This window comes from Trichomonas vaginalis, chromosome VI (assembly GCF_026262505.1).
Source record: "Trichomonas vaginalis G3 chromosome VI, whole genome shotgun sequence".
Taxonomy (NCBI): domain Eukaryota; phylum Parabasalia; order Trichomonadida; family Trichomonadidae; genus Trichomonas; species Trichomonas vaginalis.
The window spans coordinates 7,547,690-7,573,009 of NC_067208.1; the positions used below are offsets into that span (position 1 = coordinate 7,547,690).

The window sequence follows — 25,320 nt, forward strand, 5'->3', positions numbered from 1 at the left end:
CATTTATTAGTCTTGATGAAATAATTTTTCTTTTGGTTAAACATTTCTTCTGAGTTTGCTAATAAAGACGGAGTCCTTTGTGAATGTGACATAGGCGCCCGAGAACCGTATGCACAAAAACTCTTATTGGGTGTCTTGTCTTTAGATATTCTTTCAAAAATATGCCAAATTTGATTGATGATTTCTAAAAAAGTAATCTAATCATCTGATGCCATTAATTGTATTTAGAAAAAAAATTCGTTCTTTTAATTTTTTAAGAGTATCACAGCAGATGATTAACTTTCCTTGATTTACGATACAACTAATTCACCAAATGCAGAAGTGCAATCGAATACAAACAATCGAATCTCCTAATTGATGAATCAAATAGTCCATTTTTCATTGAATTATTTAATCAAATCGTCTCTAATCATAGCAATCCTCCAAAATCAATCAGTAGTACACATGTTATCTTTGATCAATTCTTACGTTATAAAGAGAAGAGCACATTTATATGATCTCAAGTATATTTTTGATTTTTTTTTACAAATCTTGTCAATAAGACATTTGAAGTTGTTACCGATACAGTTACATAATTTTGAGATACAAATTCACCGCGCAATATTATTTTATTAAACTAAAACAGAGATAATTTTCTAAAAATTTAAATCATACATTGATCAGTACCTTGTAGAAGATACACATATTGATTTCAAATTCGTATGCATTGAAATGTTCGACGACATTTACACTGTTCGTTTTGAACCTATAATTATTCCATTTATAGTTGAAATGACAAAAATTTACCACATCAAGATAAGCGATGATACAATCGAATTGATCTCACATTTCAGCATGATACAAATATCAATAATATGTAAACTAAGAAAACATTATTGATATACTTAAGGGTGCACCCGTATGTACGTTTATTTGAGAGGAGGAGGATTACCCTCTCAATTTTGAGGGATTCGTTAGTTTATTTTCTCGATGAATATGCAATAAAATTTGATTTTTACCTTATCAATATACTTCATATAATATACACATGTTCATGTAAAAACTTTTTTCCAAAATCCTCAGGAATTAAGGGATTTTTGAATTTTAAAATTTTTTTCGAATTTTTTCGAAAAAAAAATATTTTCAGAACAGCCTTAACGGCTAAGATTTAGGAACAATGTTAAGTATCAAAAAGAAAGGAGGTCTGATATAGACAACATATATCGTTGAAGGTTGAAAAAATCTCTAATATTTGAGCCCAAAATTTCAAATTTTAATTTTTTGAAAAAAGAGGCCACCCGTATGTACGTTTATTTGAGAGGAGGAGGATTATATTTTGAAAGGGTGAAACATTATGAATATGTTAATTATATAATAATATGTATTATTATAAAAAAGAAAAAATAAAGCACGTTAAATTTTTCTTTCTTGATTTTTTACAAAATCTACTTAGAATTATGCAAAATATGACTAAATAATTATAAATTTCAAGTTAAATTTTAATTTTGATAAATAATTTAAATTTCAAAATAAAGTTCAGTTCGACTATGTATGTAGTAATTCCTCAATAAAGTGCCAAAACCCTATTAAAATATATGAACATTTTCAACATTTTAATGTTTTTATTTAAAAATTTGTTGGAATATGAGCTTCAAACAATTATTATGTAAATAAAAATAATTAAATATATGTATTTATTCGTATTACAACCGTAGTAAGTCGATTCTTCCTTTCTTCTACTGAGTTGAATTTGATTTCGAATTGTAAAGAGATTCAAAGGGAAAATACTAGCGGATAAAAACTACCTCCATGAAAGGGTCATAATGGAGTCAAGTTGTATTTTTTGATATTTTTTGCTTTTCGAGCCTAAATAGGTAGCCAAGATAATGCCTAAAAATAAGGTTCTAAATTCTGAAGTTTACATGATCCTCTCGTGTGCACCCTTAATATATGACTAGTCTTATATCCAACATCTCTACATTAATTTCGAGAATTAGTATCTACAAAAATCATTTATATCCTATTTGGGATTTGATGTTTAATTTTTTGACAAATACGAATTGTATGGAATATGCCGAAACAATGAATTGTTTAGTAGCAGTAATAGAATGCAATATTGAATTAGATGAAATTGATCAAAACAATATGCTTTTTTAAAACATTAGTATCTGATAAATCAAATAAATTGAATTTGTTACAGAATTCTTTAACTGTAAGAAGATGTTGACAATTAAAGTGTTATGTTGAGAGCAATTAATGGTCACACACGTGTTCTGCGACTTCTTCTTTCTGATCCATCCATTGATGTCAATGCCACTAACAACTCATCACGTACAGCATTGATCCGGGCAGCTCGTGACGGACATTTCGAAGCTTTAGAACTTCTCTTGAGTTTTCCAGGCATCGAGAAGAACATCGTCGACAAGAAGAATCGCAGTGCTCTTCATTACGCAGTTCTTCTCCACCACAAACAGTGCGTTGAGTGTCTTCTGAACGACAAAGATGTCAATCCACAACTTCCTGATGATTCTAGTTTCACACCTCTTCACATCGCTGCATCTAATGATTTCTCAGACTTAATCCGTCTTTTCGCCGATCGAGATGACGTTGACTTGAACTGCGTCGACTCAATCCAGTGGACACCTCTCCATGTTGCCGCTAAATGCGGCTCAACTAGTTTCGTCGAAGAGTTGCTTCAACACGAAAATGTCGATGTCAACCGTCAGAACTTGATGAAGCGAACTCCTATTTTCAACGCTATTGAAAACGAAAAAATCGAAGTTGTCAAAGTTCTCCTTTCTCGTGAAGACCTCGATTTGAGTGTTGTTGACAGCGAAGGACACACAGCTAAAGACGTCGCACTCCAGACAAAGAACGAAGATATCATTAATCTTCTTTTAAATAAATGAGTTTTTTTTATTTTTTTGTTTGTAAAAAAAATTATTTTTAATAATAAAAAACGATAATAATAAATCCTTGAAAAATTAACGCACTTGTCTAAAAGAAAATGATAAATGATGTTACGTATTGGAAGCATATTTATCCTGCTTTACAGAAATATGTTGAAAAGTGAGTAAAGTTATGAATAAACTGATCCTAGTGAATGATATTGTATTACACAGAAATTGAATGCGACATTTGAAATTGTTTGCAATAGCGAGAGAATAGATTATTGAATGACAAAAATGCATCTTGAGTGTCTTTACTTATACTTGTAATGACAAATGTTCTTAAGGGTGCACTTACGCGTATCTGACTTTAATTCAAATTTCTGACAAATGGCGTGAAGTGTCATTGAAAATTAACCTTAAACATCTGAATCGAAGGACATGTAATACAGGTGTAAGTGCACTCTTAAGAAAAATTTTCCACTTCAAGATAGCAATGATATAATAGAATTGAATAAGAAATCGTTAAATTTATTATCCAACATCTCCCCAAGATACAATGTCCAATCAGTTGTAAACGAAGAATATTACAAAATATCATCGAAATAACAATAATTCTTTTTGCTATAGTTTTATTCTTTCTGTCATAGCAAATTTCTATTATAATATTGAACTCTTTATTGAAATATCAGTTTGTTAATACTTAGATGACTTACAAAGAAAACCTATTTCGAAATTAAGAGCCATGTTCTCGATATTATTGCATTACTATATCAGTACTAATTATTTAAATTCACTGTAACAAATACGAACTCTTTGAAAATTAAATTGAGAAATCAAGCCGCATCATCTTTTGAATATAAAGTTTTTCATATTTCAATTGATATTAAACAATTGATGAATGCTTTCGTTAATAATGGTCTTTAATTACAATTTTTTGATTATATAAATTCATAAATCATGAATATTAATGCCTTCGTCTAAAGGAAAATTGATGATATAAATCAAAAGCAGATCTCATAGGCTTTTTATCTATAATAGGAAACTCTGCTTCACACAGATATGATGAAAAGTGAGAAAGAATATGAATAGAATATATATTTTGAACATTATTTGTTGTAACTGATTTATATGTTTTATCTATTATTCTGTCACAGAAAGAATTTTTAACTGTAATTGAACCACCATTATTTTGATGAAATTCTTTTTCTGATCCTTTGTTTCCAAGAAATGAACAGTTTTCAATAAGAACAGTTGATCCAAATGCATAGAATGTTCCATAATCAGATTTTTTGTGTTCATTATTCAAAACATTACAAAAATTAAAATTATAGTTACCATAAATTAAATTTAAAATTATATAATATGATGTTGTGTTACAAAATGATGAATATGTTACGTTACTTAGACTTGTTGTATACCAAAGAAGTATTCCTGAGTTATAGTTTGCTTCACAGAAACTTGTGTTAATTGATTTAACTTCAATATTTCCATACCAAAGACTATTTGTTCTAGGTTTTTCTAAATTTCCGCATTCATAAAAAGAACTTTCATAAAGATAATTTTTATTATTTGAATTATAAACTAATTTAACATATGAATGATGTCCTTGATCGTTTGTTTTTGATTTGTAGCCACATGTTCGGTATTGGACAATGGAACTATCACAGTTAAAGTAGAGAGATCCACCATTTGTATTACTGCTACAGTTAGTAAATGAACAATCGGAATTAAGGAATTTATTGTTTGTATTCGTAAAATAAATGGCACTATTGGTCGTAATAGCGATAAATATGCTTTCAAATATGAAACACTCATTATTTGTCGATTTAGCTGTAACGTTTGTGCCACAAATAGGTTCTGAATTAGGTTGTGTATTGTAAAAGAGTTTCCAAACATCACCAGAAGATTGAGAAAGATTAAATACTTTCTCTTCCTAAAATGAATTGTAAACTTCAGAAAACTACTTCCCTCGTCAAAATTTTTAAGAAAAATTTTTTATCTCTTCCAGAAAGGAATAAAAACGGGGAAAAAGATATTACCATAATTAATGAGTCGAATCCTTGCTGTCCAAAAGCGTGGCCTTACACCTTATGTTGCTTTTGATTGTCAATCACTTCCTTCCAAGTTAATTACAAATCAGAAGCATCAAGAAGAGTGACACGAAGCTTTACTTATTACTCAACAATTATAAAAAGAACTGCGATTACCATAAGCATTTGAATAATATCAAAAAACAGTTTCAATCATATCAGCAACAGTATATACATGAAAGAAAGAACTTATAAATGAATACATCGAGTACATAGTATCACCATATGAATTAGATTCACAATTATCATATCTTGCAAGAACAAGATACTTTGATTGTGTTTTAACATATCTAACACCATTAATACTATACAAACTTTATGATTTCTTACAAGTTACTTGAAATAGATACCAATATTTCATAACTTTTCATAAATTAACACACAACAACTTTAGAACTCTTTGTATATTCTTTTGATGTAACTATTCACCAATCAATTACAAATCTTTCTCTGAAACTATCTCTTAAACTCCTTTTATAATACGAAAATTCAACAAATGTAATTATTTCATCTAGATCTAACTAAAAAAAATACATAATTTCCATACAAATTCTAATACATGTTTACCATTACATTTAGAACATTCTTTTATCCTCTTTCATATGATCCAATAACAGAACCATTAATTTTTTTCATTCAGAATCTCCGTAAGAACACAACTTTTTTTATAATCATACATTTCTGCAGATATACTTAAACATCTTGTTCAAGGTTAAATTGACACCATTACTCTTTGGACCATTTGAATTTACCAAATTCATCACCATCTGTGTTTTCTTACTTCAAAACAAACTATTCTCCAAAGATTGAAAGTTTCAAAGTCTTATAACCATCACAATCTAAGTATTTCAAGTTCACAAGACTCAATGACAAACATTTCCAGATATCATTCAATTCTCCATCATATTTCCAATCTATCAAACTAATAGTTGATTGAAAAAAGACGAAATTAATTTTGATATTTGTTCAAATTACGAAATTAACATTTTATTTTTTTCTCATAACACATGATATATCCAATGATATATATCATATTCATCTCTTTAATTCATTCATAAGAAATCAAAATTTATTTCTATCTCAGAAACAGAGATTTTATTTATTATTTATAGGGTTGCAAATTTGGAAGCGCAGGATGCTATGCGACTCCTCATAATTCCAAATTTGTTCTACCTAATTCCTCTTGAAGAAGTTCCGCACATCTCGTGGATTCGCGAGTTCGTCTGTGCCTCTGACTTAAAGTACTAAGAATAAATTTAATAAATAAATAACAAAACTTTTTAAATATTTCTAAATAACAAGCGGCCTAGTCATTATTTTTTATTTATCTACTAAAACAATACAAAGAGAAGTAATGAAATGATATGAATAATGATAAACAATTTTATATTTTGTGAAAATATTCTTCTTTATCATTAAAACTAAAATAGGAAACTCTGCTTCACACAGATATGATGAAAAGTGTGAAAGATTATGAATAGAATATATATTTTGAACATTATTTGTTCTAACTGATCCTTTTGTTTTACCTATTATTCTGTCACAGAAAGAATCTTTAACTGTAATTGAACCAGAATTTTGTTGATAAAATTCTTTTCCTGGTCCTGTATTTCCAAGAAATGAACAGTTTTCAATAAGAACAGTTGATCTCCATGCATAGAATGTTCCATAATCAGATTTTTTGTGTTCATTATTCAAAACATTACAAAAATTAAAATTATAATTACCATAATCTAATTCTAAAATTAAATAATTTGATGTTGTGTTACAAAATGATGAATATGTTACATTACTTAGACTTGTTGGTTCATATAGAAGTATTCCTGAGTCAAAGTTTGCTTCACAGAAACTTGTGTTGATTGATTTAACTTCAATATTTCCATAATAAAGATAATTTGTTCTATATTTTTCTAAATTTCCGCATAAATAAAAAGAACTTTCATAAAGATAATTTTTATTATTTGAATTATAAACTAATTCAACAAATGAATGATGTCCTCTATCAGAGTTTGTTTTTGATTTGTAGCCACATGTTCGGTATTGGACAATGGAACTATCACACTTAAAGTATATAGATCCACCATTTGTATTACTGCTGCAGTTAGTAAATGAACAATATGAGTTAAGAAATTTATTGCTTGTATTCGTAAAATAAATGGCACTATTTGTTGTAATTTCAATGAAGATACTGTTAAAAATGAAACACTCGTTTTCTGTTGATGTTGCTTGAACATTCTTCCCAGTGATTGGTTTTGGTGATGTTGATGTTCCATAAAAAAGTTCCCAAACATCACCAGAAGATTGAGAAAGATCAAAAACTTTCTCTTCCTAAAAGAAATGTAAACTTCAGAAATCTACGTCCCTTGTCAAAAATTTTTAATGAGTCGTATCATGGCTGTTTAAAAATTTGGCCTCACCCCTGTTATTGTTTTTGATTGTTAAGCAGCCAAGTTTATGACAAATTAGAAGCTTCAAGAAGAGCGACGTGAACCATTATACTTATTGCTCATCAATTATAAATAGAACGACGATTACCATCAGCATTTTAATATTATCAAAAATCAGTTGAAGAAATAACTTATAAAAGAATACATCGAGTACATAGTATCTGCTTATGAATTAGATTCACATTTATCATATCTTGCAAGAACAAGATACTTTGATTGCGTTTTAACATATCTAACACCATTATTATTATACAAACTTTATGATTCGTTACAAGTTACTTGAAATAGATACCAATATTTCATAACTTTTCATAAATTAACACACAACAACTTTAGAACTCTTTGTATATTCTTTTGATGTAACTATTCACCAATCAATTACAAATCTTTCTCTGAAACTATCTCTTAAACTCCTTTTATAATACGAAAATTCAACAAATGTAATTATTTCTGCTATATCATACCAAAAAATACATAATTTACAACAAATTCTAATATATGTTTACCATTACATTTAGAACATTCTTTTATCCTCTTTCATATGATCCAATAACAGAACAATTAGTTTTTTTTATTCAGAATCTCCATAAGAACACAACTTTTTTATAATCATACATTTCTGCAGATATACTTAAACATCTTGTTCAAGGTTAAATCAAGGAAACAAGTATCCATCGTATGAAAGATCATTAGCCATGAAGATAGCACAATCAGCATTGATTACTTGGTAAATGATTGTACGGGCAGTATCAAAGTTAAGAATTTCATTTCAGATGATAATCCAGAGCCAATTCCAGATGGAACATACGTTTTTGTTGTTGGACGAATTACCCCTGCTATTGAAGATGGAATATCTTCATTCACAATCAAACCCATAACAGAATTCGATCAAATTCCTTATCATATGCTTTACTCATTGTTCGTACACTTACAGACAACAAGAGGAACACCCCAGACTCCTCTTTCGCTCAAGCACCAAAGCATGTTGAAACATCCGCTCCAGCACCTCCTCCAATGCGATCAAGCGAAGACAGAGATGAAAAGATTAAGAATGATGTCATTGAATTCCTCAAAGAGAACAATTCAGATTGCGGAACTCCAGAAGAACAAATTATTCAACATTTCTCACACATATACTCCGCAGAAGAAGTTAAGAAAGCAGTTGAAACAGCAAACTTTAATGGTGAAATCTACTCTACAAGCGAAGATAATTGTTATAATCCTTGCTAAATTTTGAATAATTTTCTCTTGAAATCATTGTTACTGATACAATATTTAATGTTTGCTCTAATAAACCATCATTTTTCTGTAATATATTTTTTAAATAACTCTTCTTATTCTATAACATTGAGAAACACTTTTAAATGGATTTCACAGCTCATTAATTGCATATTTCCTTCTATTTTTGAGTTTTTTTGCCAATAATTTATTCAATATCTTTTTAATAATCATGTTAGAACATATAGTAATAATGTATTGGTGTTTTTATTTATAATACAGAATGCCTTCTCCCACAATAACAAGCTTTTAGGAGTCGATTCAGTTCCAATGCTTAAGAAGCCATCTTCGAGCGCAATGCTTATGGTTTGAAGTGGGTTTGCGAAGGTTTTAATCAGCGCAAGCTTTCACGTGTTACTCCAATCCACACTACTCCACTTGTTATCGACCACGGCCACCACTTCCCAACATCAAATCTTCGTCTCATCCTCTGCATCATTATAGACCACAAGTACCGCTGCTTTTCTGCTCGTACAACAATCCACCGATGCAAATCTGTCCAAGTTGGTGAAGAGAAGAATATCTTCCCATACAATGCAATGCCGAAATGCTCTTTAACTCTTCATTGTTTTACGAACTTCCAGTTCTTTCTATCTACTGCCTCACTTTACTCTCTGATGCCACAATTCCATATTTGCATTAGGATATTCGCAATTCACTCACCTCTGAAGTCACACAAGATGCTAAGCGACACATCAGTATTCTCAACTTGTTCTACGCAATTCCTCTTGAAGAAGTTCCGCACATCTTGCAAATTCTCGAGTTCGTTGGTGTATCTGTCTTAAAGTACTAAGAATAAATTTAATAAATAAGAAATATTTCTAACTCACAAGTCATTTAGCCATTATTTCTACTTGAAACCAGCACCAAAAAATCGAGATATAGGGAGAACAATATGTATTTTATTTATCTACTAAAGAAATACAAAGAGAAGTAATGAAATGATATGAATAATGATAAACAATTTCATCATATGTGAAAATATTCTCCTTTATCACTAAATCTAAAATAGGAAACTCTGCTTCACACAGATATGATGAAAAGTGAGAAAGATGATGAATAGAATATATATTTTTAACGTTATTTGTTGTAACTGATCCATATGTTTTATCTATTCTGTCACAGAAAGAATTTTTAACAGTAATTGAACCACCAGTATTTTGATAAAATTCTTTTCCTGGTCCTGTGTTTCCAAGAAATGAACAGTTTTCAATAAGAACAGTTGAACCTCGGACATAGAATGCTCCATAACTATATGCTTTTTGTTCATTATTCAAAACGTTACAAAAATTAAAATTATAGTTACCATAATCAAAATCAAACCATGGATGTAATAAATAAAATGCTAAAATTACATAATTTGATGTTGTGTTACAAAATGATGAATATGTTACATTACTTAGACTTGTTGGTTCATATAGAAGTATTCCTGAGTCAAAGTTTGCTTCACAGAAACTTGTGTTGATTGATTTAACTTCAATATTTCCATAATAAAGATAATTTGTTCTATATTTTTCTAAATTTCCGCATAAATAAAAAGAACTTTCATAAAGATAATTTTTATTATTTGAATTATAAACTAATTCAACAAATGAATGATGTCCTCTATCAGAGTTTGTTTTTGATTTGTAGCCACATGTTCGGTATTGGACAATGGAACTATTACATTTAAAGTAGATAGATCCACCATTTGTATTACTGCTGCAGTTAGTAAATGAACAATATGAGTTAAGAAATTTATTGCTTGTATTCGTAAAATAAATGGCACTATTGGTCGTAATTTCAATGAAGATACTGTTAAAAATGAAACACTCGTTTTCTGTTGATGTTGCTTGAACATTCTTCCCAGTGATTGGTTTTGGTGATGTTGATGTTCCATAAAAAAGTTCCCAAACATCACCAGCAGATTGAGAAAGATCAAATACTGTCTCTTCCTAAAAGAAATGTAAACTTCAGAAAACTACTTCCTTTGTCAAAATTTTTAATGAGTCGTATCATGGCTGTTTAAAAATTTGGTCTCACCCCTGTTAAAAAAAAAACAAAAAAAAGGTAGTGGGGCTTCCAGGCACTTCGTGCCCTCTAGCCCCGAAGATGTTTAGTATAAATGAAGTTTTTATTCGGAAAATTGTTAGTCTTCTGGTGTGAATTCGGAGGACTCTTCTTCTTCCTCCATTGCTTCTGGGAAGAAGCCTTCTTCTGGGTCGAAAACATTATATAATGTTTCACTTTTCACAAATTATATATGTTTTCATGCTTTGTCACTTTTCTGTCACTTTTCAGGGAAAAACATTTTTATTATTATATATAAATGAATTTTACAAAACCTCCGTTACCGTTCTTTGGAAATAAGAGTAAATGTAAAGATATTATATTGAGAGAACTTAAGAAACTACCGAATGGTCTAACATTTGTAGATTTGTTCGGTGGAAGTTTCTATATATCCCATTTGTGCCATACAATATTCCCAGACTCAAAGATTATATGCAATGACTTCGACAACTATATGGACCGTCTCAAACATATACCAGACACAAACAATATATTGAAAGAGTTAAAAGAAAAGATACCTATAGGTAAGATGGAACGTATACCATTAGATAAGAAAAATATTGTGAGAGAGGTTTTGAAAAAAGCAGAATATATAGACTGGGATAGTATATCTGCTAGACTATTATATAGTGGTTCTATAAGAGTTCATGACATTGAAACACTTATGTCAAAAGTTTTATATCTTAACTATACAAATGTTTTCAAAAAGGACATAGAAAAATATATTGAGGGTATAGAGTTTGTGAGATGTCATTGGACAGAGTTGTATGAAAAATATAAAGACAAGGAAAATGTTTTCTTTATAGTGGACCCACCGTTCTATAACACATGGGATTTCAATACCAAGTAGACTGGACTTTGAGAGACTCTTTAAAACTTTAGACGTTTTACATAACCATCCATGCTTTTACTTTACATCCGATAAAAGTGGTTTGGAAACCGTTATGAGATGGTTAGAGGACATACATGACTATGAGTTTAGATATGACAAGATAGAATATGAGAGAGGTCCTATAAACCGGAGAAAGTGTCATAATAAAGAAATTTTATTAGTAAGTAAATGTGGTTTGAAATCGGATTGTTAGTTTTAGGTTTTTTCCATTGTGTCATTTATTTATTGACGTGGCAGAAAAGTACAGAGAAATGAAGATGAACCAATGCCTGCAAATGTTCAGTATATGTACTCGTAAGAGATATTTTATCTAATATTAAATGGACGCACAGAACTTAGCGAATGCACAGCAACCTGGACAACCAAACCAGAGAATATTCCAAATGAAGTTAGAATACAAACTGCAATGGCAAACTATGGTCAAGTGCCAACAGATGTACAAATGCAAACTGCCATGTCAAATGACGCTGCGTTAGGTTTGCCACCATGGTATGCAAATATGAGATGGAAAGAGTTTTATACAAACCCTGAAGTGGGATATAAACAACTTTATGCAGATGACGCGAACACAGGAGTTGACCCAGAATATGTTTTCTACCAGAGGAGAAACAGAATGTATGAGCTCCAGTTAAAGAATGCTATGGAACTCAACAGGAAACGTAAGAGACTAGGCGGACATTAGATTTTTACATATAGTAAAATGGGTTTCTTCAGTAAGATAGGAAACTTCTTTCGAAATGTTGGAAGAGGTATATGGAATGGAATAAAAACCGTAGGAAGAGGAATTTGGAACGGTGTCAAAAAATATTGGTAAAAGGTAGGTCAGTTTGTTGGTATTATACCTAAAGACTCTGAACCAGAAGAGCAAGCTCCTGTTATACAACAGCCTGAACCTGCACCACAGTCTAGTTGGCAACCAAATCCAACACCTCAACCGTATTAAAAAATTATATTTTTACCGTTCGATAGTAGTTTGTATATGAAACTAAGTTCTAAGTAAAACACATGGTATAATGGAATTATTCTTTTTCTTCCATCTGTAGTAAACCATACTTGAAAGTCTGAAATACTTCCACTTGGTGGTTCGTATAACTTTGTAGGTTTTTCGTAAAAGTCATTTGCTAAGCATAAGAAAGAGTTTTGGGCGCCAGAAAATGAAGCATGAACAATAATAGCATCTGGGTCGAAAATATTTCATATGTTCCATTAGGGTTTTCGACTTCATAAAAGTCTGGGTGTACTGGATATGCTGCAGGCTGATTTAACATCCTCAAAATCTATACCATGCCAAGTTGTTATATTTTGTAGAAATATAAACGTTTTCTCCAAGGTTCTATTTCTATTGATTTTAACAGTTGCATTTTTCCTGTCATAAATAATATCGAGATGGTATTCTCCTCGTCAATGTTATACTGTTTTGCATATTCGATATAGATATCGTTTATTTTTTCTTGAAAAGCTTGAAGAGTTGTTTCTAAGTTTACAAGCAAACTAACTTGTAAAAGTTTTCCCTGTTCAAATTTCTCATACATACGTTTTTCTTTGTTATAGTATCGAACTTCAAAACCGACCGTAAATGGGAAACCATGTATGGCTTCTGAAATGAACTTCATTCTACGAAAGCCAATAGCTTTTGTGACGGATGGGTCTCTTAGCCATCTTAATGGGTAGTCAAAACGATAGCCTTCATGCTTTACGTCTCTGTCTCAAACTTTTGACCGACATTAGTAAAAAGTTCATCTAATGGTTTAGTTGTAGCAACTCTTGAATTTTCTTTTTCTATTGGAAGCATATTTTATCTAGAATAAAAATGTCGAAAGATATTGCTTCCATGAGAGAAATACAACACAACCGACAACTCATTATGCAAGCTCTAAATAAGAACACAACAAACTTTTCAAACTATTCTAAGATATCTGAGTCATTGAAAGAAGGAAACTTAAAACTGACAATAAACCCAATGACAGATGAGTTTCTGTTTCAAGACAATAAGAACCATACTGTCTGTATAAATCCAACAAAAGGAACTTTAAACGAGAAACCTATAAATGAACTTCTTTTGAAAGCAGATGTTGACAACAAAGCTGACAAAGAATATGTAGACGATGCAATAGCAAAAGAAGAAGAAAGAGCTAACAATGCTTATGCAACAAAAGAACATACTCATCCTGAACTAGCAGACAAAACATATGTTGACAATAAAATGTCAAGTGAAGTGACAAGAGCTGAAAACGAATATTCTAAAAAGACTCATACACATTCTATATCTGAAATAACAGACTTAAACGTTAGCCTTGAAAAGAAAGCGGATAAGGATTGTGTGGCTAGTGCGTTAGAGAAGAAAGCAGATAAGGAATATGTGGATGAAAAAGATAATGAAATTATAGAAAGGGTTGAATGGTATCATGGATGGACATCGAAGATTTTAAAAACTAAAGCCGATACAGGATGGGTTTCAGGATGTTTAGACCTTAAAACAGATAAAACTTATGTTAACGATGAGTTAGAGAAGAAAGCAAATAAAACATATGTCAATGAAATATACCAAAGTTTGATAGGAACAACAAAAAATATTGAAACTATTGTTGGTGACTTTTCTTTCAATGAAGAAAATAAATATTTTAGATGGCAGTTTGTACATTCCTTAAAAAATGGTATACGGTATAAACTCATTCCGAAAAATAACAATGAAATGTATGTAAGCTATATAAAGAATGATGGTACACAAGTTAAAGTTCCATTAGACAACAACTGCTACTTAAACTTATATGGAGACGAACAAAAGAAATATTTCCGAGTTTATGAAATGGCAGATATGACATTGCCTGACCCAGCTCCAGCACCATATTATTATGACTATGTAGATGACGAAGGAACACTACATGCAGATGAACAAAAGCAAACATTATATTTAGATTATTATAGATATAAAAGATATAATGCAATAGAAAAAACGAGAATAGTATATTATTATATATAATACAGATGACAGAAATAAATATTATAGTCAAGATTTTACCTACCCTGAAAACATAAGATTATATTATAAAAAATATTCTTACACAAACCAGAAGAAACCTGAAATAGTTGCACTATATTTTAAGTTCAAAAGAGACAATCCTATAATGTCTCATATGTTTGATTTAATGAACCCAGTAGGTTCTATTTATACATCTATGGAAGCAAGAGGTCCTCAAGTAATGTTTGGTGTTGGTGCATGGGAACAAATAGTCGACAGGTTTTTGTATTGTGCAAACTCTTCAAAGGAAACAGGTGGTTCGAAGAAAATTAAAGAAGCAAACCTTCCACCGCACACTCATACAGGAACTACAAACTTTTCTGGCGACCATAGCCACTCATTAAGAGACCACCCATTATACAACTCAGAATATTATGCTGGCAATGACGTTTTATCTCCAGATTATAACCATTCAGCAAAAAAGACTTTTCGACCAACTGAACCAGGAGGAAATCATGTCCATACTTTCACAACAAATCCAACAGGCTTGGGTAAAACTACATGCCACCTTACATGACAGTTTACGCATGGTATAGAATTGCTTAGTCGTCATTTTCAACTTCTTTAGCATATTCGTCAGGAGTTGTCTTATATTTGTTAGGAACTGTCTTTGAAAGTATACCACCTTGAACTTTGACAAGTTTGAAACGAGGTCTGACAATAGTAGTTTTATCTTCTGCTTGCAGTCTGTACATTTTGCCATGTTTGCCTAAAACTTCATAATATTCTCTTGTATACTTTCTTCTATTTTTACGAACACGAATGTGAGTACCTGTCGGGTTCCCATTGTTGTCATAGTCAATAGTATTTTCATATGGGTCGCGTTTAGGTATTTCTATTTTTACTTTGTCACCTTTCTGAAGTTTGAAGCCCGGCATTCTTTCTTGTTTGTCTCTTTTGACTAAATTATTAAATATATAGTCTTTCTCTAAGTCAGGGTTGTTTTTCATTTCTTCGGGGGAGTGGTTTCCCAAACCTTTTTGTTTACGGCTATTGTAAATATTTAAAACTTGTCTCATCTTTGCCATGGAGAAGTGTCTATATTTGTCGTCATATGACATTTCATTTGCTTCACCACCTTGTGGTTGGTTTAAGTCTCTTAACATTTTTATACAACCGTCAATGACACCAAGAGCAGAATGGTTTTGGTCGACAATGAAATATTGGTTTACATTTTTTGAACGCAGATATTTTTTACATCATCTGATTTGAAAGAACTTTCACAGTCAGATGTCAGTTTTGTTGGATGGTATTTGTCAACGAATATTGTCAAAGCAGTTTTCACATCTAAAATATTTTTGGACCATAATGGTATGGCTTCACAGTATCTTGTGTTTTGACCGACAAATATTAGCCAGTATGGTGGTCCATCTTCTCTATACCTCGGAATGTTTTCCAAGATATCCATAAACCAAGCATTTGGTGTTGAACTAAAGATTTTTATCATGAGTGCTTTCTTTGTCGCTTTAGAAACATAGGGGTCCTTGTTTGGATTCGTCATTTTTATCCTATAAGAAATGGGTTTATTTGGCGCATTAGCAGGAGTTGCATCCAGATTTTTGCCCGCAGTGGGAACAATAGCCAGAGGTGTATTTGGAGTTGGAAGGAAGATTTTGAGTACATTAGGTATACTTAAAGAGAAAGCACAACCTATTATACAAACTGTACAGAAAGGTTGGGATGTAGCACGAGATGCAACAAATCTTATTCCAAATCCTGAAACAAGAGGAAAAGTTCAAGGATGGATGGACAATGTAGGAAGACAAGCAGGAAACTATTATAACAAAGCAAATGACTACTATAACCAAGCAGGACACTATATGGACCAAGGTGAAAGATTCTTTAACAGAGGATATAACCATGCACAACAATGGGTAAACAATAACCAACCTCAACCGCCTCAAACGTGGGGAATGTAAAGTTTTTTACTGAGATGAAATGAACAATACAGCATTGAGACAAATGGGTTCAAGATGGATTTGTCGGCTTCCAGCAGTTACACAACGTGTTTGTCAAGTTCTTCCTATACCTCAGGAAGTTTTAGACCGACTTAAAAAACAACAACAACCAGTTGAAAACAAACCAAACTAAAATTTTTTACTGAGATGAAATGACCGAAGAAGTTGAAACGGTAGATTTGACACCACAAACAAAAAGTTCAGAACCATTGTCAAAACCTGTCAAAGAACTTACAGATGAAGAGAAAAATTCAATAATAGAAAGTGCCAGGTCTGGAAATACAAACCCTAACTACAAAGTCACTTTTCATAAAAATGGAACGGCAAGTATCTCAAAAAAGAAACAGACTCTCACAAATAAAATATTGAAGTCTGAAGGAGCTTTCGAGACAACAGATGGAAAAGTTTACTTCACTGACCAACAGTTCATTATAGAACATCTCATTGACTTAGAGTCGAAATATTCTAAACTTTACAACAAACACAAAAAGTTGAAAGGAAAACAAAAACAAATGGCATATGATATTTATGAAGATGTTGACGACACAACTGTTCCTGCAAGTGAAGTAAAGTCAGAGGAACCGAAAAGTGACAAAAAACCGATAGAAGAAGAAAAACCAAAAACTGAAGATAAACCAAAACCAAAGTTTAGTTTGGAAACTAAACCAAGTCAACCTTCATTAGCTGGTATGGGTTGGCGTCAAAGACTTATGGCAGCAGGCGGTTATGTAAAGTAAAGAAAAAAATATTTTTTTATTTTTATAAAAATGCCCCCATATAGAATGGATAGAAAATCTGCTAGAATAAAAGCAGAGTTGCAAAGATATGGTTGGAGAGTTTCGAAGAATTTTAAATATAGGAAGGGAAGACCCATAAAAGTCTATGACAAATTGTCTGGTCTTCGCTACGAAATGGATTTGGAAACAGCACGTGCCAATTATCCAAACAGACTAGAGAGGTTAGAAGAAGAACGTCTTATGGACATGCCTTTCGATGTTAGTGAACCTCAAGTTGAAGGACACGACGGCTTTGCCAGATTCTACTGGAAACATGACGAACAATTGCATCCTTTGAGAAGGAAAAAAGGTAGTGCAGAGGATGGTCATGCTCCCATGGAAAGAACAAGATATGCATATGAGAAGTACCGTGAAGTTAGAAGTCAAATTACATCTGGTCGAACCTTTACAGTAAACTTTGACGAAGGAAAGAACAAAGAAGGCTTCATGGGAGTACTTGCTGCAATTCAAGATGGAAATAAGAAAGGATACAATTCTCAGATGATTGACCATAACAGATTTGGATGGTCACATTTACTATGCACATGGCAATGTCACAACAGCTGCAATGCTTCTTGACGCTTTCAAGACTACAAAGAGAGAACAAATGGTTGACTCCGACTCAGACATTTTGAATGCAATTGAAGGAATTGCAAGTGTCAAGTTCGAATGGTACCAACCTAACCCTCAAGCAGTCAGACAACATGCTGGATACTTCCCGTTCATAAATAAGTCTGACATTGACTTGACAAGGTATGGAATTTACAATTCAATTGAAACAATTGTCAACGAACCTTGCATTCTTACATGTCTCAGGAACTCTGGTCTTGTTACAGATGAGAAGATGAAGTATCTTGAGTCATGTGTGAAGACAAGGTACATTCTCAGAGGTCAATTGGCAAAAATTGCACCGTTGGCAAATGTCAATATCCGAGTCAGCATACCTACAGCTAAAGGTTCTTCACATGACGACTATGTTGTTGACAAAGACTTACCATGGTTGAAGATTGTAATTGTCCACAACCACTTCATGTTGAACGAAAGTCTTACAAACCCATTGTTCGGAAAAGGCAAGTGCAACATTGTCAGAGCTGTAAACATTCTTTTCGAGAAAGGTTTGTTGGAACCAATTCCAGATGACAAGCTGACAGAAACTTTTGTACCAAAAGACGAAACAAAACTTTTCACTGTTAGCAAGACCAAAAGTTGTTCCAGACAAAGTTCTAGTACAAAAGAAGTACACAATTCCACAAGGAGTTGGATTGTTCGGATACCAACCTGAACCAGAAGAACTTCCAATGAGGTTGCAAGAACTTCAAGATGCTATAAACAAACTTCCATTGAGACATCCAATTGACGTCAAATTGTATTGGAGAGCATCTGAGTTAGGTCAGAAGGTTTTATATGAAACAGGTTGCTTCGACGATGTTTATGAGATAACAGGAGAAGTTTCTCAGAAGATAAGAGACTCACTTGAATTTCCACAAACTGGACCAATTGGTTGCGACAAGTTCGACTCAGATGAAAAGATATACTATGTCGACCTTAACGCTGCGTACATGAGGTTTGTCCAATATATTCCGACTGGAATTCCAAACGAAGATGGTGAGTTCCCGGGAAGGAACTATACAGTTGGAAAAGTCATACAACAACTGTATGATATTAGGAAAGCTTCAAACCCCAAACTTGCAATGACACTCAAATTGCTTATGAATTCGACATGGGGATATTCCATTAAGAAACCTCAAGAGATGAAGAGTAAACATTATGAGAAGGTCGACAACTTTGTTGAAAGGTTTTCTCCTTTTGTTTTGAAGTACGAATTCACTCAAGGTCAAAGTGGCTTAGTAACCACATTAAAAACCTATTGTCGAACATTGGTCTTACCCTCAGTTCGCAAAGGCAGTCCTTGACAACTACAACAAATTCTTCTCCGAAGTCAAATCGAAAGTTGTGGTTTACTATGAGAACATTGACGCACTCATGACGAACGAAGAAGGGTACAACAAACTCATTGAAATGGGTTTAGTCGGTGAGAAGATGGGTCAATTCAAATTGGACAAAATTTTCACCGAAGTTCATGTCCTCTCCAAGCGTAAGTACTGGGCATACTTGAAGACGGCACAGAAATAAAACATTGCATGAAATAAAAAATTTTTATATTCCTTCCTAGCTAATTTCCGTTTAATTTCATGGTCGCCCTCGGAGTCTTTGAATCGGACAGGTCGAGTTACACCATTCTTGGTCTCAAACTCATATAAACCTGTTTGTCTGTATTTTCGTCGACTACGGCACGAGACACGAACATTGACCAAAACGGACAAAAAGTGTCATTTCGGATGGTCACGCAGCCAATCGCATTCGAGCACTTCGAAGAAGCCTTACGTTCCAAGGGAGAGGGTGTCTGGTGCAAGGCAGAGGTCATGAAACTCTACGAGCAGTACATCCTCAATGCCTGGGAGGACAAATCGTCCTTGGATTGGCAATTCTACCAACTCCTCTGGGACGACCTCCTACGCAACTGGGATAACGAAAGAGCCCAATTCAAAGGTCGGGAACTAATTTTGCAAATTACCCTTAATTTAACATACTTATCCAAATAAACACCTAAATTTACTTGGGGTTTCCCCCTAAAATAAAAATTTTTTACTCTTAGAACCACTCGAGGTTCTCCTTACGGTTGTTGAGCTTGTCACCGTCAATGTGTCTGACCCTCGACTTCTTGTCTGGATTTGGAACCCATTGCATGCCGACAAGCCTTCCCATGGAAACTGAACCGTAATTCCGAAGGTTAAGGTTCAAGTGTCCCAAGTTGTTGAGGACTGGGGTAAGAACCTTGCCTGTCGCCTTGTTGCGGATTTTGTATGGGTAGGGTTGGGAAATTTCGTAAGCGTCATCGGCAACAAGGGTTGCCCAAACTTCCTCTTCTTCGTGTTTCTCTTCTTCCTCTTCTTCCTCTTCTTCCTCTTCTTTGATAATACCTTCGGCAATTCTGTGTTCACGAAGTACGGTGTTGCATGTTCTGTCCTTTCCGAGTACCTTCCAGATGGCGTCTATCTCTTCGAAGAAACGGTAGATGAGTCGGGCAAGGTTTTGGTTCTCTATGTTGTATTGGCGCAAGGTTTCCGCGAAATCGTTCAGGACTTTCTTATTGGAAGCTTGGTTCGTGAGGACTTCGACTTTGAGATTGGTTATCTCTTCCATAAGACTACTTTGGAGAGTCTTAATGGTGTTTGACAGATGAGCGTTCAATTGGGCAATTTGAAGTTGAACTGGGCGCTTGTCTGGCAACCTTGAAAGGACATCTGCCATTGAGTTTGGCTTCGGTGCTTGTTCGGACATCGAAAAAATGAAGTGGTTTGAGAATGGCGGTTTTACTTCAAAAAGCTTGTTATGACAGTTATGTCATACAACAAGTTTAAAATAATATCTTGTTCTTCTTCTGAACGTTTGTTGTCTCTTCCGATAAAAGTTTCGAACATGAGAACCAAAAAAACGTTTTTTGAGGAACCGAAAGAGTTCAGGCAAACGTTCATATTCCGGATATGTTGGGAGCAGTTCGAAACATCTGAGCTGACTTTCGGACAAAATTGGGACAATGTCAACAAATTCATCTTTGGTCGGACTGCTTAAAGGTAAGTCCCTTACATGTAAGTAGCTCTGGTAAAGTCTTCTCATTTCTGCTAACTTTTGGAGTATAGCTTCGTAGTTTAGAAGTTTTAATTTAATTGTCTTATTCCACTCTTGACATCTAAACGGTAACTATCCATGAGGTCAAGAGTAGCTTTGGTAGCTTTAAGTGGAGCTATCTGTTCCTTGACCTCTGCAATTTTGGTTGCAATTGTGATTTGAGCTCCTTTAAGTTCGCCGTCTATGTCGTTCTCAACGTCTTCAACGATGGCTTGAAACTCTTCATCGGTCCATTGAGATTGGTGTGGGACGAATTTAACTTGCTTCATTCAAAAAATGAAAAAAAAAAAATGTTTTTACTCTAAACGTTAAGGTTTACAGTACTGGTTGGATGTCGCCTTCTGAGGTTATGAAGAACGGCCGTCCTGAGAAGTGGAACAGTGCTCTGAGAATTTGTATAATTCGTGGAATTGGACTCTCTCTGTTTGGAAGTTGTATCCATGGGCGCTTTGCAAAGAACTTGAGAAGAGCTTCTTTCTTCATCTCCTTTATGTCGTCTACAGGAGTGTTTTCTGGTATTTGAATTGGAATTCCGGTTTCAATTTCGATTTTCAGCGCACCTCTTCCAGACAACCAGCAGCCGAGGGACTTGTTGGCTTTGTCCTTGCCCAAGTACTGCTTAACAACTTCATTTATCTCTATAAGGTAAATTGCCTCATCTAATGGCTCGATGTTGTCCATTGTTCTGTTTCAGAACTAGTCTTGTACTTTTTCAGAACAATACTTGTACTGTTTCAGAACTAGTCTTGTACTGTTTCAGAACAATACTTGTACTTTTTCAGAACAATACTTGTCCTTTTTCAGAACAAATTTCCCGTAAAAGCTCTCAATTTGTGAGAAAAATTTTCTGTTTCAGAACAATACTTGTACTTTTTCAGAACAATACTTGTACTTTTTCAGAACAATACTTGTACTGTTTCAGAACAATACTTGTACTTTTTCAGAACAATACTTGCACTGCTTCAGAACAATACTTGTACTTTTTCAGAACAATACTTGTACTGTTTCAGAACAATATTTGTACTGTTTCAGAACAATGTCCGACGTACCACCAACCGAGTCCATTCCCAAACCAGAGGAACCTAAAGCACCAGCCCCTGCACCTCAGTTCCAGCAAGTACCTCCGAATTACTACCAATTTCCACCTCAAGGTTACTACCCACCACAAGGCTTCCCGAACTACCCTCCTCTGCCTATGCCTTACTTCCCCAACCCTTGGATGTTCCAGCAAGCTCCACCCCAGCAATTCCAATCTCAATCCAAATCGAAGAGAGACCAAGAGTTCGAAGAAGGTCTGAACCGTTTACGCAAAGAGTATGCTACAGCTCCAATTGAGAGAAAGTTGTTCCCGGACCAAAAATATAATTTAGGGTAGAAGGTTAGATCTAACCTCTTTTCTACCCTCTTGAATTTTCATGATTTCATCGTACATGCTTTGTCATGATTTCATCGTACATGTTTTGTCATGACTTCTTCGTAAATGTTTTGTCAAACATGAACGTACATGCTTTGTCAAGACTTCTTCATCGTAATGAGCGTAAATCAGACAAAAATAATGTTTAGGTGAAGTGGTGCGATCTGTTTTTTCACTTTTTTCTACCTCTTGAATTTGTCATGAATTTCCTTAAGATAGAAAAAATAAAGTTAGTTTTATTTTATTTATTTTGTATAAAAGATATGATTTCAGGGATTTTTTTGACGAAGTGAACATTGACACTTCGTCAAAAAATAACAGTTATCTAATGAAAAAGTGTCATTTTTATTTTTTTTATTTTGTATGTAAGAGATATGATTTCAGGGATTTTTTTGACGAGTGTCAATGTTCACTTCGTAAAAAATAACAGTTATCTAATGAAAAAGTGTCATGATTTCATCGTAAATGTTTTGTCAAGACTTCTTCGTAAATGTTTTGTCATGACTTCATCGTAATGAGCGTAAATGTTTTGTCAAGACTTCTTCATCGTAATGAGTGTAAAGGACCCAAAAATATAATTTAGGTGAAGAAGTGAGATCTCACCTGTTTTTTCACCTCTTTTTTCACCTCTTGAATTTTCATGAATTTTCCCGAAATAAAAAATAAAGTTAGTTTTATTTTTTTTTTTTATTTTTTTATTTTGTATAAAAAAATAAAATGTCAACAATCGGCACAACAACAATTCAAACAACAGCACCAAACTCTTTAGTCATGAATCCTACGTCAATGTTAGTAGAGATGAAAAGCTTCATTCCTTCTTCATATACTTTTGAAACAGAAATCCAGAAGATAAAGCAAGAACTTTTAACAAGTAATTTAGACTGTAGTGCGAAAGATGAAACAAATGAACAGTATCTTTATGAAATGCAGGACATTATTGACCATTTACCCAAATTGCCTGAAATCCAACAACAAAAGCTCACTATTCCTGAATTCGATGAAATAGAAGTGAAACCAACTGACTCAGTAGAAATAAAGAAGTTCATACGAAAGGTAAACTATGAGTTTCTAGGATTTCATTGCAACCATAAGGTTATGGACAAAGATTGCGACATGGTATATAAGAACATCTCTGACATATATAAATCTGAAGAATTTAAGACCTACGACAACTTTGTTTCGTTAGTTGCTGAATGTGTATGGCAGATAAGAGATGAAGATAGAAGAGGTAAAGTATGGAACAAACAAATAAGACCCGCTATGTTTGAGATGAAGAGAGCAATTGACGCTTTAGTTGTTTTAGCAGGTAAGGTTTCAGAATATAACGCAAAAATGAACCCGCAATGTTCTAAATGTAAAGCAGCAATTAGGAAATATAACTACTCAGTCAAAGAGATAGAACGTATGAGAAACGACTATGCTGACTTAAAGAAAGAAGCAGAAAAGCCAGCAGAAGATAAAATGGACATGTTGACATTTCTGAACAAAAACTATCCAACAGCAGAAGATTTCCTTCTGTCTGACGAGATGGATAAAATGCACACATTTGCACACATTTTGACACTTTTTCTGACAAGCATCATTCAAATTTGAAGAAAAACCTCTAAATTTTCTCAAATTTCTGTCAAAATGTGTGCAAAATTGAAATAGGCACACATTTGACATAGATTATTTTATATACGTTATTTTAATGGTTTCAGAGAAAATCTTCGTTACACATTATTGAAGATTACTCAATATTTAAGTGAATGACTCACTACCCCTGTTTAGAAAAATGGTGCATAAAATCCAAATGTCACATATATTATTTCTTATTTCATACAAATAAAACTTTACAATTATAACCTCAACTTGTTTGCAAAGCAGAAACTCAATATAAGCAAATCGATCAGTAGTGTATTTAAAAGTCGAATTTAAATTAAAAAATTTATAATCTTATTTCGGAACCAAATAGTATAAATTTAGGACAAAAAGCTACGTGGTGTTGATAACAACTATTTAAAATTCAAATATTACTACCATGAACAATACAATGGCTCATATTGATAATTGATAAACGTGCATATAAATTGCATAATCATCAATGTCATTTAAGTAAAAATACATGTATATAAATAGATTAGAAATATTTTTCGGTTAGAATTAAAATCTATGTAATAAAAAAAAGTTATAAAAATAAATACCGAATTTTTATTTGTAATATAAACTGCTACAATATGCTAGTGTATACAAATGTATTTGTCGTATGATTTGAAAAGATCTCAACATGGTTCAGATCTAAATTTGAAACTCGTAAAATAAACGAATCTTTATTTATAATATAAACTGCTACAATATGCTAGTGTGTACAAATGTATTTGTCGTATTGATTTGAAAGACTCTTCAACATGGTTCAGATCTAAATTTGAAACTCGTAAAATAAAGCGAATCTTTATTTATAATATAAACTGCTACAATATGCTAGTGTGTACAAATGTGTTTGTACAAATGTATAACTCTTTGTCAATTGTTATGGCACCTTATAACTTAAAAATCATTTTCATTAACAAATATAAAAAGTGACAATTAATATTTTCATTAAATGCATAGTCATGTGATTTTATCCCAAGCATATGGGGATTCTAAATTTTTGTCCCTATCGTTATCCCAATTGAATTTTTTTTTGGAATTTAAAAATTTTTTTTCTCTAGGGTTGTTAAAAATATCAAAAATTAGCGTTTTGAAGACACCATGGTGTCTTATAATTTTCCCTTCCTTATTGGCGTGTAGAAATAAATGCGCCAATAGATTGAAGAAGAAGAATTGTTTTTCTCTTAATGAACTTTAATCCTTTTGAT

At 32.9% G+C, this 25,320-nt stretch overlaps 13 protein-coding genes and 2 pseudogenes across 15 annotated transcripts, besides 4 other annotated features; 11 read left to right on the forward strand and 4 right to left on the reverse strand.

The window, feature by feature from the left end:
- Positions 1-888: 888 nt before the first annotated feature.
- Positions 889-1,922: a mobile genetic element.
- A 297-nt stretch (positions 1,923-2,219) lies between these two features.
- Positions 2,220-2,888, forward strand: TVAGG3_0823390 (2-5A-dependent ribonuclease family; the record flags this gene model as incomplete). The annotated part of the gene is made up of 1 exon (XM_001278471.2): positions 2,220-2,888. The coding sequence occupies one exon, from the start codon at positions 2,220-2,222 to the stop codon at positions 2,886-2,888; it is 669 nt and encodes a 222-aa protein (XP_001278472.2).
- Positions 2,889-3,209: 321 nt separating this feature from the next.
- Positions 3,210-3,336: a mobile genetic element.
- A 3,992-nt stretch (positions 3,337-7,328) lies between these two features.
- On the forward strand, positions 7,329-8,721 carry TVAGG3_0823410 (uncharacterized protein; the record flags this gene model as incomplete). Its single annotated transcript, XM_001298462.2, has 1 exon — positions 8,312-8,644. The coding sequence occupies one exon, from the start codon at positions 8,312-8,314 to the stop codon at positions 8,642-8,644; it is 333 nt and encodes a 110-aa protein (XP_001298463.1).
- A 1,993-nt stretch (positions 8,722-10,714) lies between these two features.
- Positions 10,715-25,320: part of a mobile genetic element that runs on past the window's edge.
- Positions 11,947-12,308, forward strand: TVAGG3_0823430 (annotated as a pseudogene). The gene has a single exon. A coding segment is annotated over exon 1 (362 nt).
- TVAGG3_0823440 (phage tail repeat-like family) lies at positions 13,437-14,606 on the forward strand (the record flags this gene model as incomplete). The annotated part of the gene is made up of 1 exon (XM_051248142.1): positions 13,437-14,606. One exon carries the CDS (start codon positions 13,437-13,439, stop codon positions 14,604-14,606), a length of 1,170 nt encoding a protein of 389 aa, XP_051083617.1.
- On the reverse strand, positions 15,188-15,673 carry TVAGG3_0823450 (uncharacterized protein; the record flags this gene model as incomplete). The annotated part of the gene is made up of 1 exon (XM_051248143.1): positions 15,188-15,673. One exon carries the CDS (start codon positions 15,671-15,673, stop codon positions 15,188-15,190), a length of 486 nt encoding a protein of 161 aa, XP_051083618.1.
- TVAGG3_0823460 (uncharacterized protein) lies at positions 16,163-16,564 on the forward strand (the record flags this gene model as incomplete). Its single annotated transcript, XM_051248144.1, has 1 exon — positions 16,163-16,564. The coding sequence occupies one exon, from the start codon at positions 16,163-16,165 to the stop codon at positions 16,562-16,564; it is 402 nt and encodes a 133-aa protein (XP_051083619.1).
- On the forward strand, positions 16,584-16,736 carry TVAGG3_0823470 (uncharacterized protein; the record flags this gene model as incomplete). Its single annotated transcript, XM_051248145.1, has 1 exon — positions 16,584-16,736. One exon carries the CDS (start codon positions 16,584-16,586, stop codon positions 16,734-16,736), a length of 153 nt encoding a protein of 50 aa, XP_051083620.1.
- TVAGG3_0823480 (phage tail repeat-like family) lies at positions 16,756-17,340 on the forward strand (the record flags this gene model as incomplete). The annotated part of the gene is made up of 1 exon (XM_051248146.1): positions 16,756-17,340. One exon carries the CDS (start codon positions 16,756-16,758, stop codon positions 17,338-17,340), a length of 585 nt encoding a protein of 194 aa, XP_051083621.1.
- On the forward strand, positions 17,386-17,819 carry TVAGG3_0823490 (uncharacterized protein; the record flags this gene model as incomplete). Its single annotated transcript, XM_051248147.1, has 1 exon — positions 17,386-17,819. A coding segment is annotated over one exon (434 nt), but the record flags the coding sequence as incomplete, so codon positions are not given.
- On the forward strand, positions 18,678-19,478 carry TVAGG3_0823500 (annotated as a pseudogene). Its single transcript has one exon. A coding segment is annotated over exon 1 (801 nt).
- On the forward strand, positions 19,719-19,982 carry TVAGG3_0823510 (uncharacterized protein; the record flags this gene model as incomplete). The annotated part of the gene is made up of 1 exon (XM_051248148.1): positions 19,719-19,982. The coding sequence occupies one exon, from the start codon at positions 19,719-19,721 to the stop codon at positions 19,980-19,982; it is 264 nt and encodes an 87-aa protein (XP_051083623.1).
- TVAGG3_0823520 (HNH endonuclease family) lies at positions 20,032-20,721 on the reverse strand (the record flags this gene model as incomplete). Its single annotated transcript, XM_051248149.1, has 1 exon — positions 20,032-20,721. The coding sequence occupies one exon, from the start codon at positions 20,719-20,721 to the stop codon at positions 20,032-20,034; it is 690 nt and encodes a 229-aa protein (XP_051083624.1).
- On the reverse strand, positions 21,137-21,338 carry TVAGG3_0823530 (uncharacterized protein; the record flags this gene model as incomplete). Its single annotated transcript, XM_051248150.1, has 1 exon — positions 21,137-21,338. A coding segment is annotated over one exon (202 nt), but the record flags the coding sequence as incomplete, so codon positions are not given.
- TVAGG3_0823540 (uncharacterized protein) lies at positions 21,385-21,750 on the reverse strand (the record flags this gene model as incomplete). Its single annotated transcript, XM_051248151.1, has 1 exon — positions 21,385-21,750. One exon carries the CDS (start codon positions 21,748-21,750, stop codon positions 21,385-21,387), a length of 366 nt encoding a protein of 121 aa, XP_051083626.1.
- Positions 22,106-22,444, forward strand: TVAGG3_0823550 (uncharacterized protein; the record flags this gene model as incomplete). The annotated part of the gene is made up of 1 exon (XM_051248152.1): positions 22,106-22,444. One exon carries the CDS (start codon positions 22,106-22,108, stop codon positions 22,442-22,444), a length of 339 nt encoding a protein of 112 aa, XP_051083627.1.
- Positions 24,008-25,071: a mobile genetic element.